General features: G+C 40.1%; 1 protein-coding gene across 3 annotated transcripts in view; it reads left to right on the forward strand.

Annotated features, from left to right (window-relative positions):
- The window catches only part of Camk1d (calcium/calmodulin dependent protein kinase ID), a 419461-nt gene that overhangs the window by 265145 nt on the left and 136148 nt on the right, over nt 1-18168 (forward strand). For all 3 annotated transcript variants that reach the window (XM_052727099.1, XM_052727100.1, XM_052727098.1), the window contains exon 3: nt 7951-8025. In XM_052727099.1, the coding sequence (XP_052583059.1) occupies nt 7951-8025 (75 nt within the window). The remainder of the gene's footprint in view (nt 1-7950; nt 8026-18168) is intronic.

An 18168-nucleotide genomic window follows, 5' to 3' on the forward strand; every position in this document is an offset into this window, starting at 1 on the left:
ACTTTCTTTTTTCTCTCCTTTGTGTGTGTGTGTGTGTGTGTGTGTGTGTGTGTGTGTGTGTGTATACGTGTGTGTGTGTGTTATATTCCTCATTTATCATGGAATTCAAAATTTGTGAATTCTTGAACTGTGAAAAAGTAGACTGGAAGAGAGATGTTGATATCAATACATCTGAGACTGTGTGCAAAGCATGCTTGTCCTTTGGTCCTGATGCTCTCCCCAGCTTTAGGGTTTTGGAACAGGGCCTGTGTGTACATTTGGCACCATGTTTTTTTTTTTTCCTCTTCCTGAATTAATTTTAAAATGTTCTCTTGGCTTCTTCTGGGTTTTTCACTTGGCTTTTAGTTACATTGTGGACAGACATCTGTTTCAATACCCATATGCTGTTTTCCCATTCAACTTTCCTCTCTCTGCCTGGGCCTACCACCCTTTTTGCATCTTTTCTGTCTATTGTTTGAGGTTATGGAGACATTAATGTAGATGCATAAGGCATTTACCCTCAGCACATAGGTGGGTCAGCTAGTGCTTACTTGGGCTTGATAGATTAGTGTTGAAAATTAAATGAAATTCTTTTTAACACCTAAACTTGCTTCAGCTACATTATTGTCTTTAAATCGTGCACATTTCTTAGCAGTTTGGTGCTCTCCAAAGAGCATTCCTCATGTGTGTATGGTCCCTTGGCCATGCTTTGGAAAAGCTGAATGCTGACTTAGTAGGGGCTTGGTTACTCAGGTTGGAAGAACCACAGCCTCCATTGGACCATAACTGCATCTCCATCTCTTTTCTCTGTGCATTCTCTCTCTATTTTGATGGAGAAGCCATGAGCTTGTGAGAAGTTGTTTGTGATTTTCACTTCCAGACTCTGTACTCTTCTTTCTGTTTTTGAACATAGCTCTGCTTTTCTTTGACCTGGAACTTCATCAGTCAAGAGTATTACCAAGTATCTCAAGAGTGTTCATGAAGCTGAGGTGGCTCAACAAATCTCTGTGCCCCTCGGAGTGGATAGTGTACTGTTAATGATGAGACTGATGCCTCAAACTTAGGTGTCATCGTCTTATACAGATAACTCTGCCTTTACGTTCTCTTAGATGTGTTTGTTATAACTTAGGGTCCTACTTTGCTTTTCTGTTGCTGTGATAAAACACCATAAACAAAGCAACTCGGGGAGGAAAGGATTTATTTGGCTTACATGCCAGATCCCAGTTCATCATGAAAGGAAGTCAGGGAAGGAACTCAAGGTAGGATCCTGGAGGCAGGCATGGAAGCAGAGGCTATGGAGGAATGCTGCTTACTGGCTTGCTTCTCATGGCTCCCTCAGCCCGCTTTTTTATACAACCCAGGTCCACCTGCCCAGGAGTGGTACTGCCTACAGTAGGCTTGTCCTTTGCATTTCGATCAGTAATCAAGAAAATGCTCCACAGGCCAATCTAGTAGGCGTTTTTTTTCACTTGAGGTTCCATCTTACCAGATGATACAACTTGTATCAAGTTGACAAAAAAACCTAACCAGCACACTGAGTTAATACAAAATTATGTAAATAGCTTTTATATGGGCTTGGTTGTAAGAAAGGACTTAGCTCAAATCCCAACAATGCTAATTATGAATTACATCACCTCCAATACTTGACCTCCTAGATGTTCGCCTCCCCCTTTAAAAATGAGGAAAATCATTTCTACTCTGTAAAATTGTTAATATTAAATGAAATATTTAAAAATCCCTAGGGCCTGGTGGTGTAAGTGAATTGTAGGTAGCCACCATTGTAGCATGCTGTAAATCCTGGGTTCAGTTCTCAGCACCACCAAAAACTGATGCACAAACTTGACACACACTTGAAGCTCAACAATGCTGTAATAAAACAGCGTTGTGAGCAGACTCAAAAGAAAGCAGTGAAACCGGTCATTGCTGAGTTTGGGTTTGTTATGTCCCAGGGCACTGAGGAAATTGCATTTATTACAAGAGAATCACAGTTGAGGTGTTTAGGAAAACAATAGGAGAGACATTGTCAAGTTTTGTAAACATAAAATGATAGACTCTGAGATCTACAGATTGAGAAGCTGGACCTCGGTGCACGGTAACTTTCTGGAATAGGAAATTAAGCAGATGGTTTGTGATCATTTAGTAAAGACTGTAGTGGTTGCTAGGAGCTAACGTGGGTTTACTAAGAACGAATCTTCCCAAACACCCCATTTCTCTTTTAAATAGTCTTCTGTGCCATATAGCATGGAGAAATGTCAGTCCAGCAAAGTTTCTGATTGTCTCATGAATAAATGCAAATAAGGGCTCAATGATAGTACTCTGGAGTTTGCAACTAAATGCTAATCAAAGCCAGTTGATCAATGTCAGTTGTTTTGGTTGGGGGGGGGGGCGTTTCTTGTGGAATACAACTTTTCTATTTAAAGTTTTGAGTAGTAATTTCAAAAAGAGCACTGTGTGGGTTCATACCCAATAAGCAAATGGACCAACATTGGGAAGAGTAATAAATACAACAGATGAGTGAATCAGGATTTAGAATACTATGGTCGTCTGAAGCACTGCATGGATCCCAAAAAGACTTCATTCAACAAAGCTTAGGAGTAGAGATATTGCTCAGATTGATTGCCTATCATGCTCAAGATACTGGGTTCAATCCCCAGAGGTGCCCAAACTATGGCAACATTAACAAAACAAACAAAAAAGTGAAAGGTAAAATCTTTAACTTCAAAAGACCAAGCCTGGGTAAGAAAGGAAATCTAATTTGGTAAAAATGCAAGTAAAAATGAGTAGGTGCTTAATGGACTCTTGAGCTAATTTCCATTCACTCATTCATTCATTCATTCATTCATTCAATAAATGTCTATTAAATATACTCTTTGTCACACCCTTCTTTGGCACTAGGGAGACAGTAGTGACGGAAATCCTTAAGATTCCCTACCTACCTAGAACTTACCTTCTTGTGTGTGAACACTTACTCAGCTGATGAAAACAAGAACCTTACATTACCATGTATTTGCATATGCATAATGCCTAGCTCATGTTGAGTAATGGTTTCCCTGTTCTCTAATGCCCTGCTCTTGATAACTGTGTCTCACACTTAGGTCATTACTTTTGCTTGAGAAACAGTCTGGTCAAATGAATGCCAGCAGAGTGGTAAGAGACATAGCAACTCTGTTGTGAGATAGTTGATGGAGAACGGATCGACGACAAAAAGAAAAGACTAGAAGGAGGCATTATGAGTCTTACCAGTCTGCAGAGAGACACTGTAGGTTTGATCTCTATGGCTCCCAAAGGTAATGATTAATGAACGCTAATTTCTAGTGACTGTCAGGCTCCCTGGGAGGGCTTCTTAGCTGTAGCCTATGTGTGCTCCCTGGGGCTGAGACGCCCTTCCTGTCTTGTCCACCACTCAATTCCTAATGCCAGTGACTGTGCCTGGCATGTGGTAGGCTCCCAGCAGGTATCTGCTGAATGAGTAAGGGGAAGAAGGGACTCAGTTGTAGCTGGCATTTGTGGCACAGACCCTGCCCTTGCCTTAGAAATGGATGAATATTTATCTGGTGTTTTGGAAAGGTAATATATAAATTTTAAACTGGTAAGTTTAGTCTGTCTCTATCATAAGGAGTCTGGAGGGGGAGTAAGTGATTAAAAGCAGATGTAGGAGGCCAGAATGTTTCTTTTACCATGTTCTAACAGCTCCAAGTTAATTAAACCACTTTTCTTAAGAGACATTGAAGAGGCCATTTTAGGATTTATTTGAAATCACTCAAGTATGCTTATTCGAGCATTAACCATCCCAACTCAGCCCCGTCATTTTCTTGAGATCTTTGCCATAGCTCTGGCCTACACAGGACCCAGATTTCTGTGACCTTAAATACAATTCTAGAGGTTGGTATTTAATACCTAATTGTTCATGGTTTGCTCCACTGAGACAAGCTTTTTGAAGATAAAACTTTTTTTTTTTCTTGTATTCTTCCAGATACATAACAGGAACCCAGTGAGGGACGAATTACTCAATTGCTTGACTCACTGAAACACTAGTTGAGAGGGAGCGTTCATGAAGTAATGTCTGCTCAGCCATTCAGTTTGGTTTGCCCCGACCATCTGTAGCTCCTCTCTGGAATGCCCCAATGGATATGAAAATTAATCTCCTGTCAGCACTCAATTAAGACATTAACAGGTTCTCTGTCCTGTACACCCAAGTTAGGCATTGTGGCCTTTACTACAGCCTGCCTTTTTGGCTAGGTTAATGCTTTGTACACAGCTGAGTCTTTGTATATACGGTGAAATGGTTATTAACTGTTGAATGATTAAATTCTTGGGCCCAAACAGCTTTCTTAGTTTAACTTCTAAAGATTGCCAGGACCGTAGCTGCCAATTTCTAAGCCCAAGTGTGATAAGATTCAGTACATCAGAAACATAAGAGTCCCAGGGACATTTATACTACATATGAACAACACTGCAATGTCTGGAATGTATTTATACTTTTAAAAGCATGTGTTATTTTCTAGAGTTTGAAGGTAACTGTGACTCCATTATTTTTTTAAATAACCTTCCATGTGGTCCCATTCATCTCAATTTCCTATAAATCTGGGCCCTGACAGCCCAAATTAATGTGACTAAGTGGAAATATTTATGCTCTTATGGAGGAAGAAATATACACAATACATACTGTCATTGATCATATTCCCTCATGTATAGTCTATAACAACAATTCCACAAATATGTAAGACCTTGGCTGTCCCAGTTTAAGCTCTGGTTGTTTCTTTGGTGGCATGATTTAATATAGTGCTATAACTCATTGCTGATACGATTTTACTTCACTTTACAGTAACTATTACTGACAGATAAGTAGGCACCCTGCACGGGTGGCCAGTGAAATGTGAATTTAGTGTAATTATTTTTAGCTCCCACAAACAACCACATTAACTAATAAGAGCTGCAGAAATAAAAGCAAAGTATTGCCACTCTTTGCTAATTATCTTCTTTTCTTCCAACTCTAATCAAGAGAACCCTCTTGTTCAGTCTACCTTTTAGCCTGCTTTTTGCAGAGGAAGCCATCTGATACCTGGGGAAACAATCCCTCCATTTTTCACAAGCTACATATGGAATGTTGTATCTTGTTGCTTAGTGGCAATGACCTAAAATATCACCTTTAAATATCACCCATCCATTCATTAAGCAAATATTTATGAAACAGGCCTGTTATAGGCACAAGAGGGGAAACAAGTGAGTCTCGTGAATCCACTTCCAAGGGGCTCACAAGAATCCGCCATGTTCTATCTTGTCTTTAAATGGTTTATCAGCAATGTCAGCAAAAGGCATGTGGTAAGAGCTAATTAGCTCATCGAGGAATGAAATAGTTCTTCCTCATATGCATTAAATAAAAATTGAGCTTGACATTCTGAGCAGAAACTGCTCTTTGTGGCTAGCTCTAAGAGCTAGAAGGAATCTGCTTCCTTCTTGGGCTGCCTTTGTTGGAGACGTTGATGCTCAGTGTGGTCTCTAGCTGGCAGCATCTGCATCTTGGTGAGAAATATAGATAACTAAGTCCCTTCCCTGGACCACTAAATCAAAATCTGCCTTGTCACCAGATCCCCAGGGAACATATTTATGCACTGAAGTTCAAAAATTCCTCATCTAATCCCATTGTCTCTTTTTGTGTATACACTGTCTGAGGACTCTTAAAATGCAGATTGCTGGACTCCACCCTGGCTTTGTATTATCCGATCAAAGCCTGAGAATTTGCACATGGGCCAAACTCCCAGAAGATTCAAGGGCTGCCGGTTGAGAACTTATTTTGATCATCCTTGGTCATGAGATTGTCCTTGTAATTCCCTAATACCAGGGGATATCAGGAGGAAGAGGAAATAAGAAATCGGACTATCCAGACAGAGATGACTTGAACATGTATTGTTTTTAAAATTTGAGATGAAATTAGCTTGCCTACCCACTAGTCAGTTCCCTTGGGAAACTGAGTTTCCTGATGGGATAAATGTGAACTCCAGCGAGAGTGGTCAGGCTGGTTTTCCTTTGCCTGCACTGGATTCATGAACATGACCATGAAACTGTTCCCTGGGGAATACTGGCTGTCAGGAGGGATGGACCCACACCTGGGTGGCTCTTTAGACTAGTCTGCAGTTCCTGCATTGAGACAGCAGAAAAGAAGTTGTGCGCTACTCAGGATGTTCAGCCATTTGATGTGCAGCTATATGAGAAAATACAGTATTGAGAGATTTGGTCCATGGCATACATGTTCAGCCACAGCATTCAATCCAGTGTTACTAACTGTGGGCTTCTAAGGCCTTAGGAATGATGGAGAAAAGGGATTGAGGGAGTAATAAGTTGAGAAATAGGTTTGGAACAATGTGGTGGTGAGTCTTCAATGTCTTATTAAGGAGTTAGGATTCTATCTGTTGTTTTTTTTCCTCTTCATGCCGGGGGCCAACCAGCCTCAGCAGTGTCAGGGTTCCGAAGGACGGGATACCTGGAAGGCGCAGTAATGACTCAAAAACAATGCTCGTGCAAGCTGGCAGGTCACTTTGGGCTTCTGCAGTTGCTAAGTAGCTTCTTCGCTACAGTTTCTTTAGCTTCCCTAGCTTCTGCTTTTGCCCTGGTAACCTCAGGCTTTTGTTATCATAAGCAAGGGGGAACAGAAAGGAAAGGGGAAATCACCCAATACAAAATATTCTCATGATTCCAAAGATTATTCTTAGAAAATCACCAATATATTCTTCATCATCTTTTACTAAACACAGGAACTATCCCAAACTTAACACCAAAGCAAGCATAATCTATTTTTATTATTAGTGATTATACAGTCTTCTGAGCACTTGACCCAGAGGATAACAACATGCAATTTCACAAAAAAAGATAAAAATAAGAACGGTGGTCAATGTACCAGACAGTCATTTCCTTCTCACACAGCCTGCTCTGACCTCAAGACCCATGCAACCGCCTAAGTTCCTCCTCAGCCCTCTGCAAACACCAAGCCTCATGACTGGTGGGCCACAATGACCTCAGACAAGAAATCTGTCCCTGCAAGTCAGCAACTTCTGTCCTTCTATATCCCAACAATTCCAAGGAAGACCTGATCCAATTTTTAGAGCTTCCATGAAAGGAAGCTCACCTTTCTTGGCAGCTCTTTTTAATCTAGGAACCCAATAAAACTTGTAGCAATCACTCCATCAATTGCCACATTGTCTCCACACTCCTTCAGGAGGAATCAAAAATATCTGGATTAAAGTTGTCATCTCCCTTTCTTGGTGGAGGCCACTATTTTCCTCCTATTCAGGTTCCCACACTTTCAGTTTGTCATCCCATCTATATGTTACTCCATCCACAGTCTTCAGCCAACACCCCTTAGGGTCTCAAGTTTTACACAATGCCCTTGGAATATCCTCAGAAACTGAATTATTCATTATGGCCAATTTGAGTCCAATGTGTTGATACACATCATAACATGTGCTATAGTTGACCACACATTTGGTATAGTTTATCCAAGCCTGAAAAGCTTCCCCAGGCTGCAGGTTTTTTTCCCATGACCTGCATAACTGCCTTAACCCCAGCCTGGGTGATCATCTCTGTATAATTTCCTGTGAAATTTACTTTACTCCTTTCCTGTATCACAGAAATAACTATTGATCTAGGAACACAGAACATGAAGATCAGATAGAAGAAAAAGACTAGTATTACAAGAAGTATTTATATGGAAGAGGACATGATATGTGCATGCCATAAAGCATGACCTTGGGACACGTAGGCATTTCTGCCTTGGCCCTCTAGAGGCATGTTAAGCAGAAGATCCGGATGGGAACACATGGAGGGTTGATGGTCCACAATCTCGGGTCTTCTTTTCTCCAATCTCTGCTAGCAGCATGTCAGCCATCTTATATGCCGTCCCCCGCATTGTCATGACCTTTTTTTCAAGTATAATTGTCCTTACCATTGTGTGTATACTTTCTTTTTTACTTTTAGGATTAAACATGAAAACATTGTTGCCCTGGAAGATATTTATGAGAGCCCGAATCACCTGTACTTGGTCATGCAACTGTAAGTACCTTGTTTGATGAATGCTGAGGGGTGTGAATGCTGGTACCCAAACAAATAAATGCTGTGGGCCATGTGAGGCGACAAGAAATGATGAGTCTATAGGGCACTGGAGAGCAAAGATCATCCCCATACAGGGCACCCACCCAGGCCTCTTCAGACCTGAGCAGGCCCATTCTGTGGCTGTTAAATCTCACAGTTGGACTCCATTCTCCTATTGCACTGTGCCTCTGTGGCTTTCTCATGTGCCAGGGCCAAATGTTGCCTAAAGACACTTCAGTGAGCCAAGTATAAGGAACACATAGCTCTCATCTCTAGGACAGACTCCCACCCCATCTTCATTTCCAGGGATGCCGGGGGAGGAAAGCAGATGGCATCCGTGCACTCTGTCCCTTCCCTTCCCTCCCTTTGGTGGATAGTCACACTCACTTGTGACTGAACTGGGGATTCATGACAGACACAGAAAAGGAAGGTATTACTGGAGTCAGATGGTGACATTGCCACCTCCATTAAGTTGTCCCTATAATCCATGAATACATAGGATTTCCAAGACAGGGAGGAAGTGAGAATATCAGATAGAGATGACTTACAGCATATTTTTTTAAATTTGAGGTAAAATTATCTTTCTTACTACATAAATGCTTTACTTGAAGTGTGTGATTGTGAGGAACATCCGTTCTGTGTTTACTAGAATTAAATATTAGGAATCTCTCAGAACGTTAGGCCATCTCTATGACCTGAAGAAGTAGATGCTGGAACACCACATTATTGAGTCCTGAGACTGAGAAGATTGTTGTTGAAGATAAAAACAGAGACAATGAATTTATTAATGAGGTTCAGACTCTGACTAGCCAAAGATGTGCAGAAGAAGTGGTGGTTAGGAAGGCTAGGGAATGGGTTTTCATGTTTTTTCTTCCTTATGGATGTTTGCATAACTATCTCCTAGTGATCATTTTGATACAAAGAAATTGTCCCATCAGTTCATTTTTTTAATTATTTCACTACTTTTAAAATATTTTCATGGGTGGTAGTATTTTAGATAAATAATTTGGCGATGTCCCAGTTGGAGGTGTGTCTGGTTTTCTTTGACATCAATAGTAAGTCAGGGTAAGCAGCTGTTTCATTGTTTAGTATAGTGGGAACTGCCCAGTTACCCAGGAATCTTTCTTAGTTCTCTGGTCTTTTGTTAGTTGTAGATACTGCACATTTCTGTTTTTTTCTTTCCTAACTAGTAATAATTCTCCCCAGATTTAGAGATAGTCACTAAAAACGCTTCTAACTTTGTTTTGTATAGTGTCTCCTCTCTAAAGATATAAATGAGTCATTTTCAAATATTGATTGCCTAGTAGGAAGAATATAACATTTTGGTGATGAGTAAAAGCCCCATAAAATGTCATCTGTGTATTGAACTGCTTGGCTTTTTTTATTATTATTATTGGTAATGCAAAATGACTAACACCAGAGCCAGAACCTCAAGGTCTTTGCATTTATTTACTCCAGGGTTGTGTGTATGGAAATATACCACATATCACTTTAAGTATCCCAGAGATGGAAATTTCATCTGTGCCACTGACTAGCTGGGTGAATTTGGGCAAATGACCAGGCCTCACTGAGGACCAATTTCTATAATGGGCAAAGAAGAAGATGGCAGTGTTTACTTTAGAGATGGGGTGGGGAATGTGTGAGAAATGGTCATGAAGAACAGGGCCTCGGTATGTGCAGGTTTCTTTATGGACGTCTGTATCATTTCATCAGAATGTCTCTGCAGATGCTCTTCAGATTTTAATGAGATGAAGTCCAAATAGACTTCAGTTTTGCGTCTCTGAATGACTTGGTCGTGTGCTCACCAGCAGAAGCATATGTAAAGAGGAGTTAGCCCAAGAACAGCCAAGTGTCCAGAATAGACCCAGTTGTAGACCAAAGCCTGGAGAGTCTGTAGTTGGCACAGAAATCGCAGTCTCACTCTGTGTTTCTCAGTTGAGAACGTCTTCTCTTGGTGGCTGCTAGAGGAAGCGTCATTAACATGGACCACACTTATGGAGACTTCTTAGTATCTCAGAGAGGAATTAGGCAGGAACCAGCCTACCTTTGGTGGGAGCACTGGGTTGATGTGTTAGGGAAATCCAGCACAGAATCCTGATCTAAACATGATGGATGTTTGAATTACCTAAAGAACAAGGCTGTGTGTCTGCACTGTTCAACAGTTTAGAAGCACCAGATATGCCAATTACAACATGTTAACTTGTACCCATTCATGTTTCTTTGGTTTTCATTGGTCTTTTAGAAATCAGTTTTATTGACATGTAAATCACACAGAATATATTGCATTTAATTGAACTGGATGTCTCAGGGATGAACATAACACCACTATTTCTGATCCTCCCCTAAAAGATTCCTTTCCTTGTGTCCCTTTCAACCTCACCATGGTCCAATCAATGATTTAACTTTCACGAGAGTTTTTTTTTATTCTAAAATATAGAAATGGAGTAATATAGTGTGCACTCATTTGCGTCTGACTTAATGCACTCACATGATGGCCTATATTCACTGCCTTTGCTGAAGAAAGCTTTAATTTTCTCAACTGCTTTGGTAGCTTTGTCAAAAATCAGTTGCCTGGGCCAGCGAGATGGCTCAGCAGGTGAAGTGCTTGCTGCCAAGCCTGACCACCTGAGCTCAATCCTTAGGTCATACATGGTAGAGAGCGAGAACCAACCGCACAAGTTGTTTTCTGAACTCCACAAGTGTGCAATGGCACATGCAAAACACACACACACACACACACCGCACACACGCACGCAAGCATGATGAATGTTTTAGTGAAAGTATTACTTGATCATATTTTTGTACTCATTATTCTATTCTCTGTATCTGTCCTTGTGTCAATATTATATAATATTACAGCTCCAAAGGACATCTTAGATCTAGGTGTACTTTATTCCTACATTACATTATAATGCCCTTTTATCCTTTAATATTTTATAAAATGACTTTGGCATTCTTAAAATAGATTGTTCATATAAATTTTTAAATCAAATTTTGAGACTTGTTTGTAGAAATCTTGTGTGGAAATGCATGGAATCTAAATACAAGTTTGAGAACAATTGACAACTTGAATTTGAGCTTTAATTCATAAATACAACTTATTTCTCTGTTTAGGTCTTTTATTAAACTTAGTCTACATTTTACAGTTTTCAGCATGTGGGGCTTTGATATCTTTGCTCAGTTTAATCTGAAATATTTCATTTTATTGGTCCTGTTGTAACTGGATGTTATTTCATAATTCTAGTTGCTTTCTAGTGGGTAAAATACAATGAACTTTTATAAGTGATCCCCATGGTAGTTCAAGTAGTTATTTTATGGTTTTCTTTTAGCCTTTTCTGCACTGAATTCTTGCTCATTCCCAAAAGAATTCTATGTAGCAAAACTTTAATAATTTAGTTTTAATCACCAAGTGTATTTTAAGGTAACATTATATGTCTTTGAAATAACTTTTGTCATATATTTTGGGAATTCATATAAAACAACTCTGATCTTTCCTCTCTTCCATGATCTCAATGAAATGTTTTTAAAGTAGTGATAAAAAAGTAAGAAGAAAAAGCAATGACGGAACCCCCTGGATGGATCAGAATACAGTACTAGTGGAAAGATTTCGACTTGCTTTGGGGATTTTGTAGACTGTGTGGTTATTTCGTCATTGGATTTGGTTTTATTTGCCAAGGGCTGATAGCATTTTACTCCTGAAGCCTGTGGCGTGTACGTTTTGGGGTCTGGATCAGTGGGAAGTGGTTTTGTTCTTTCGGTTTTGTTTGCTTGTTTGTGTTTGCCTTCATTTTTGAGTCACTTGAAAAGTCCTTGATTTCTAAATATGTAGGATTTAGAATACAACATCTGGGAGTAAGGGATTTCACAACATTTGTGCCAGAGAGAGTTTTAGTTTCCTAGGAAACGTCACCCTCAGCACCGAGGCTCCTCAGCACTCTAACTCTATTGCTTTTATAATTGCTATCTCAATTCTGAGGGTGGGGTGTACTTGTCCTATGCTGCTGCAGGAAAGATGAATTGTTTAGGGTATGTTTATGTACATTTTATTTGTGTTTTTGACAAATATATTTATTGAGAATGCTATTTGGGGGATAATCTTCTATAGATAGTAAGAGACTGAGATTACACTGATATAATTTATAGATGAAAAGTCAGTTTAAGTTTATTTCTCATCTATCATTGGTTGTAGACTCTCAGTCCTGTATTTGGAAATGATAAAGGGCCACCCCCCTCACTCTTCCCCCTTCACATCTATAGTGGGTTGAATAAACTGCAAGATGATGCAATAAAGTATACATTTAAAGGGCTGCAGAGATGGTTCTGTGGGCAAAGTGCTTGCCATGCAAGCATGAGGACCTGTGTTCATATTCTTCAAACCCACATAAGGCTAGATACAACAGCACACATTTATAATCCCAGTGTTCCTACTGCAACATGAGAGATAAAGACAGGAGTGTAGTTCGATTTCCTTTTACTTTAGCCCCACATTGGAATGCCAAAATGTTGTTGGTTGTTTTTGATCTTTTTCTTCTGGGGACCTGCCACCCAGCTCCCAAATAAATCACACACGGAGGCTTATTCTTAATTATAAATGCCTGGCCTTGGCTTGGCTTATTTCTTGACAGCTTTTCTTAACTTTGAATTATCCCAGCTACCTTTTGCCTTTGGGCATTTTTCCTTTTCTTACTTCTGTAAATCTTACTTTCACTCTTACTCCATCGCTGACTGGGTGGCTGGGTGGCTGGCCCCTAGCATCCTCCTCCTTCGTCTTGCTCTTCTCCTTTTTCATCCCAGATTTCTCCTTCTATTTATTCTCTCTGCCTGCCATCCCCACCTATCCTTTTTCCTGCCTCACTATTGGCCATTCAGTTCTTTATTAGACCATCAGGTGTTTTAGACAGGCACAGTAATACAGCTTCACAGAGTTAAACAAATGCAACCTAAAAGAATGCAATAAATCTTTGCATCATTAAACAAATGTTCCACAGCACAAACAAATGTAACACATTTTAAAATAATATTCTGCAACACAGGAGAATTCTTGTAGCTCAGATATTCTGGCATGCACTTGCCTCAAAATGGAAGGCAAGACCCAACATCAGAGGTTTTCCTCTGACCTTGACACAAGCATCATGGTATACACACACACACACACACACACACACACACACACACACACACACACTCACTCATAGACACTATGCATATTTGCACACTTATGTATATACTTAAACAAATAAAAGAATATATTAGAAGTATATTGGAAGTACTTTTGTAGAAAAAAAACAGATTGTATTGCTATTGTGCTTTACTGCCTTTCCAGTAAGGCTTTAGGTTCCATACATGGGTACCTCCTGAATCTCTCTCTCCAGCCTAGAACTACTCAGTAGTTTCACTTTGCTACATGATAAGTACCTTTGAAATTTTCCACAAGATCTGTCTCATCTTAGTAAATGGCAGCCCCCTTCTTCCAATTTCTTGGACTCAAAACCTGGAATCATACTACATTCATCTTTCTCACCCAACAAACTTACTTACTCAATATTACCAACAATATAATATCATAGCTATTGCCCAGGCCCAAGAGACTTGACTTTCTTTCCCCAACCTTACTACTGTACTGCTGTCTTAGTGTGTGTCATAGTTAGGGTTTCTACTACTGTGAAGAGCCACCATGACCAAGGCAACTCTTAGAAAGGAAAACATTTCACTGGGGTGACTTACAGTTCAGAGGTTCATTATCATTATTATCATGGTGGGAGACATGGTGGCATACAGACAGACATGGTGCTGGAGAAGGAGCTGAGAGTTCTACATCTTCATCCAAAGGCAACAGGAAGTGAACTAGACACTGGACATGACTTGAACATATATCAGACCTCAAAGCCCATCTCCACAGTGACACACTTCCTCCAACAAGGCCTTACCTACTCCAACAAAGCCACACCTAATAGTACCACTCACTATGAGCTTATGGAGGCCAATTATATTCAGACTACCACAGTGTGCTAGCCAAACTCTTGATGAAGACTTCTAGCCCCAGTTTTCATTGTCTTTGTCTTTACAAAGACTTTACAGCAGCCTCCAGGACTGTATCAGCCCTGACACACTATAAGCCCCTGACCTCTTGTCCCACCTCTTTTACTCTTTCATTCAGCTGCATCCAGACCAGATCGTTGATTGTTCCTCAAGAAATCTGAGCTTGTACCACTACCATGACTTTGTCACAAGTGGAGATTGTCTGTCTGTCTGTCTGTCTGTCCATCCATCCATCTACCTACCTGCCTACCTACCTACCTACCTACCTATCTGTGGGGTATTTACCCACCAACCCCACAGCTCCCCAGAGTTTTCTTGAGTGTGAGCAGCAGGAAATATTAGATAGAAAGATTTATTGTGGAGAATCTTGCAGAGATAAACAGATAGAAAATAAAGGATAGCCTCGAGAGGGCCTGGAACCTTTTCCAACGGGCCCTGACTGTCTCTGCCTCAGGGTTTTTATAGAGACGCCAAGGGGTGGAGCAAAAGACCTCCTCCCCCAGCACAGCCAAGTGCAGACCATCTCAGACACCTGCACTCAGGCCCGTGGTCCTAATCATCGTCTATGTGAACCTGCTGGGTAAAGCCACGAGGAACCCGAAAACGGGCTCCCACACCTATCTATCTATCTCTACTTATTTTGTATACACACATATTACATGTGGAGGTCAGAGGACAACTTTCAGGAGTCTCCTTCCACTATGTGAGGCCAGCGGTTTCAACGGGGTCCTCAGGCTGAGTGGCAAGCCCTTTTTCCAGCTGAGCCATCCCACTGGCCTTCCTTTGGATCTCTTAACGCTCTCATGGAATTCAGGGAATGCTGGGATGTCTGCTAGGTGCCATTTTTTAAAGATACTTCCCTAGCTCATTTGTATAAATTCCCTCCCTCAACTCCTACTGTAGACATGTTTATTCCCTATCTCTTCCCCAACATTATTTCTCTCTTTAACACTTTTCACCCTCAGAAAAGTTAACTTCTACTTTGTTGCCTGTGAGAATGGTACTTGTACACTGTGTGGAACACTTAATACATATTTGTTCTGTACTCAAGCTCCTCTTCAGATCATACAAATCTTTCCCTTTTTAAATATTTGTTCAAGGGCTAGACAGATGGTTCAGTGGTAAAGAGTACTTCTTACTCTTCCAGAGGATCTGAGTTCAGTTCCCAGCACCCATCCTGGGTAGCTCACAAATACCTGTAACACCAGCTTCAGAGGATCTGACACCATCTTCGGGCCTCTGCAGGTACCTTAACCCATGTGCATATATATACCCCTCCATACATACAAACACATAATTAAAATGAAATAAGTCATTAAAAATAATTTTTCAATTAACATCATATAGAAAAGGAATGGTGATTAAGAAATATATCTATTTTTCTTAATCTTTACAACAAACTTTGAAGGTTGTGTGTTATAATTTTACATAGAAAAACCAAACAGAGAGAATGAATCACTTGATTAAGGCAACAAGTAACCCATCATTTACCCTTGACCAGTGTAGTATAATGTTCTAATAGTATTTTCTAAGCAAAAACTTGTAGATACTATTAATGTGAATAATTCAGTTTACCTAGAAAGCCTTTTTAATTATGATTCAGTAAATATTTTAAAAGCATAGAAGAAAGATTATTTAATAATTGCATAAAATTTTACCTGAAAAATCTCCTTCCATTCACAATTACTCTGTTTTTTCCCTTATGTAATTTAAAAAAAATAATGACTATGAATGGATGAATGATTTTTTGTCAATATGGTGATTTACTTTGTTATGCTTATTCTAGGTGAGATGCAAATATTTCTAATATTTATTTCATGCCATGATAGCATTCAAATATGTATAATATAACCAGATACCTGCTGAGATTGAAAACCTAAGAATTAAACGCATACTCTTTGAAGAATATTCATTTGGTTCCCAAGTAGCCCAGGACATGAAAATATATGCAGTTTCCAAGAGAAAATGTGTTTTATCTACTGTGCTGGCTTGTGTATGAAGCTGCTTGAACAGTTCCCTGTTTGGGGGGTAGGGTCACCAATGTTAGCTTTCATGGGGATATTGTATTCATAATTTATACACTGTTCCCAGAAACATTTTTAATTAGAACACAAATTATCACTCTCAATAGAAAGCCTTCGGTAAGTAGCCAAGCATAATAGTGAAGGAAAAATGTGTTTCTGAATATAATACCTTATTATATTTACATATAAATTACTGAAATCTTATCTTCATTCACCACAGACAGTTAATTAAGAACTAGGTAGGCCTGTAGTTTCTGCTCAATATTGGGTGGGTAGCTAGGAGGTTTTATGGCATAAGACATAGATGACCTCTTTACGAGCTGTCTTTGTAGAGGGATGATAACCCGCCATGACTGCTTTCTTTCAGAATTGTTCTCTGTGCTCTGAGAGGAAGCACGCTGGATGGAGGGTGATTATGAGTTAGGCAGATGGGTATAGGGCTAAGAGAGGTGGCTTATGCTCCTGGCAGAAGAAGATCTAGTTCAGACAGAGGCATTGTTGTGGAGCCTGGAAGCAGGGGCGGGGGAACAGACTCTGGTCTGTGAGTGGTTGAGCCTGCACAGAGTTGAACCTGTGAAGGGCTAAGTCTGTGGAGGGGTGAATCTGTATGAGGTTGACCCTATGAGGAGCTCTGTCTATAGAGGTTTATATTTGAGGAGTTTTGTCCTTTGGGGATTCAACTTGGCTGGCTTGGAGGGGAGCCATGTGACATCTTGGTAGGCAATAGTATCTGGAGACTCTGGCAGATGCCAACTTGGTACTTCTGACTACTGCTGCCCGTCTGTCACCCACCAGGATAACTGTTGAAGAAATCCTGCTGGAATAGAAAGGCTTCGAAAGTTGCAAAGACAAAAATCAAAATGGTCCAATATAATCTTGAACAAGTGTTATTAGAGTCAACTATATGAAATTTCTAGGGCATAGTCATCTTTCTTTCATCTTTTTAAATTCACAAATTTAGAGCTATAAATCTCTTTATTGTCAGGACTTGGGGCGGAACCTAATTGCTCAGTCTTATTAGATAGGAACTCTACCACTGAGCTATATTCATCCCTAAGCCCTATAAACATCTTTTAAAGATTTTTTTAAAAAATCGATTCTTATGTGTGTGTGTGTGTGTGTGCCTGTTTGTCTACTGTGTGCCCTGTGCATGCAGTACCCTATGAAGCCAGAAGAGAACATTGGATCCTTGGAAATGCAATTACAGGCAGCTGTGAGCCACCCTCCATGGGTGCTAGGAACCAAACTAGGTCCCTTGCCAGAGCAACAAGTACATTTAGCCACGGAGCCATCTCTCCAGCCTCAACGTCTTACATGGCTTTTGCTCTGTGCCATACATTTTGGTAGTTGTGTTTTTATTTAAAATTTTCCCTCAGTTTTCCTCATGATTTCTTCTGTAGTCCACTGGTTGTTTAAGAGTATTCTGTTTAGTGTCTATATTTGTGAATTGTCTACTTTTCCTTCTGTTGTTGATTTCTGGTTCTCATCCCTTGTGAGGCAAATAGATGCTTTGTGGGATTTCAGTCCTTTTAAACTTTACTAACACTCGCTTTGTGACCTAACCTACAACTCACTCTGGAGAATATCCCATTTCATCTTGAGAGAAGAGTGCTTCTGCTGTTGCTGGCTGGGATGGAACTCCTGTATCTGTTGGGTTGAGTTGGTCTGCAGTGGGCAGGACCTGTGTTCTTTTGTGATCTTTTGTTGGAAGAGTGTTGTTGACGGCTCCTGTTGTCGTGTGTTACTCTGTTCGGTTCCACGTACGATGACTTCATATGTTTTAGAATTCCAGTCTTCACTCCTGGTGTGTTTGTTTTTTATTTTTGTGCTGAATTAACTCCTTTGGGACATATACTGTCATTTGTCTTGTAGGAGGCTTTAGCTTTTTGTAATCATGCTTAAATATATTTTTTACTTTTAATATATTTTATGGTGTTTTTTAAGATACTATATTCCCCATTTGACCCGCTCTGCGTGACAAATATCTTTGACTACAAGTTAATGAGATCCTAAATTATGCACAACTTTAAAATGCCGTAAC

This window comes from Peromyscus californicus, unplaced genomic scaffold (assembly GCF_007827085.1).
Source record: "Peromyscus californicus insignis strain IS unplaced genomic scaffold, ASM782708v3 Scaffold_8__1_contigs__length_139910024, whole genome shotgun sequence".
Classification (NCBI taxonomy): Eukaryota; Metazoa; Chordata; class Mammalia; order Rodentia; family Cricetidae; genus Peromyscus; species Peromyscus californicus.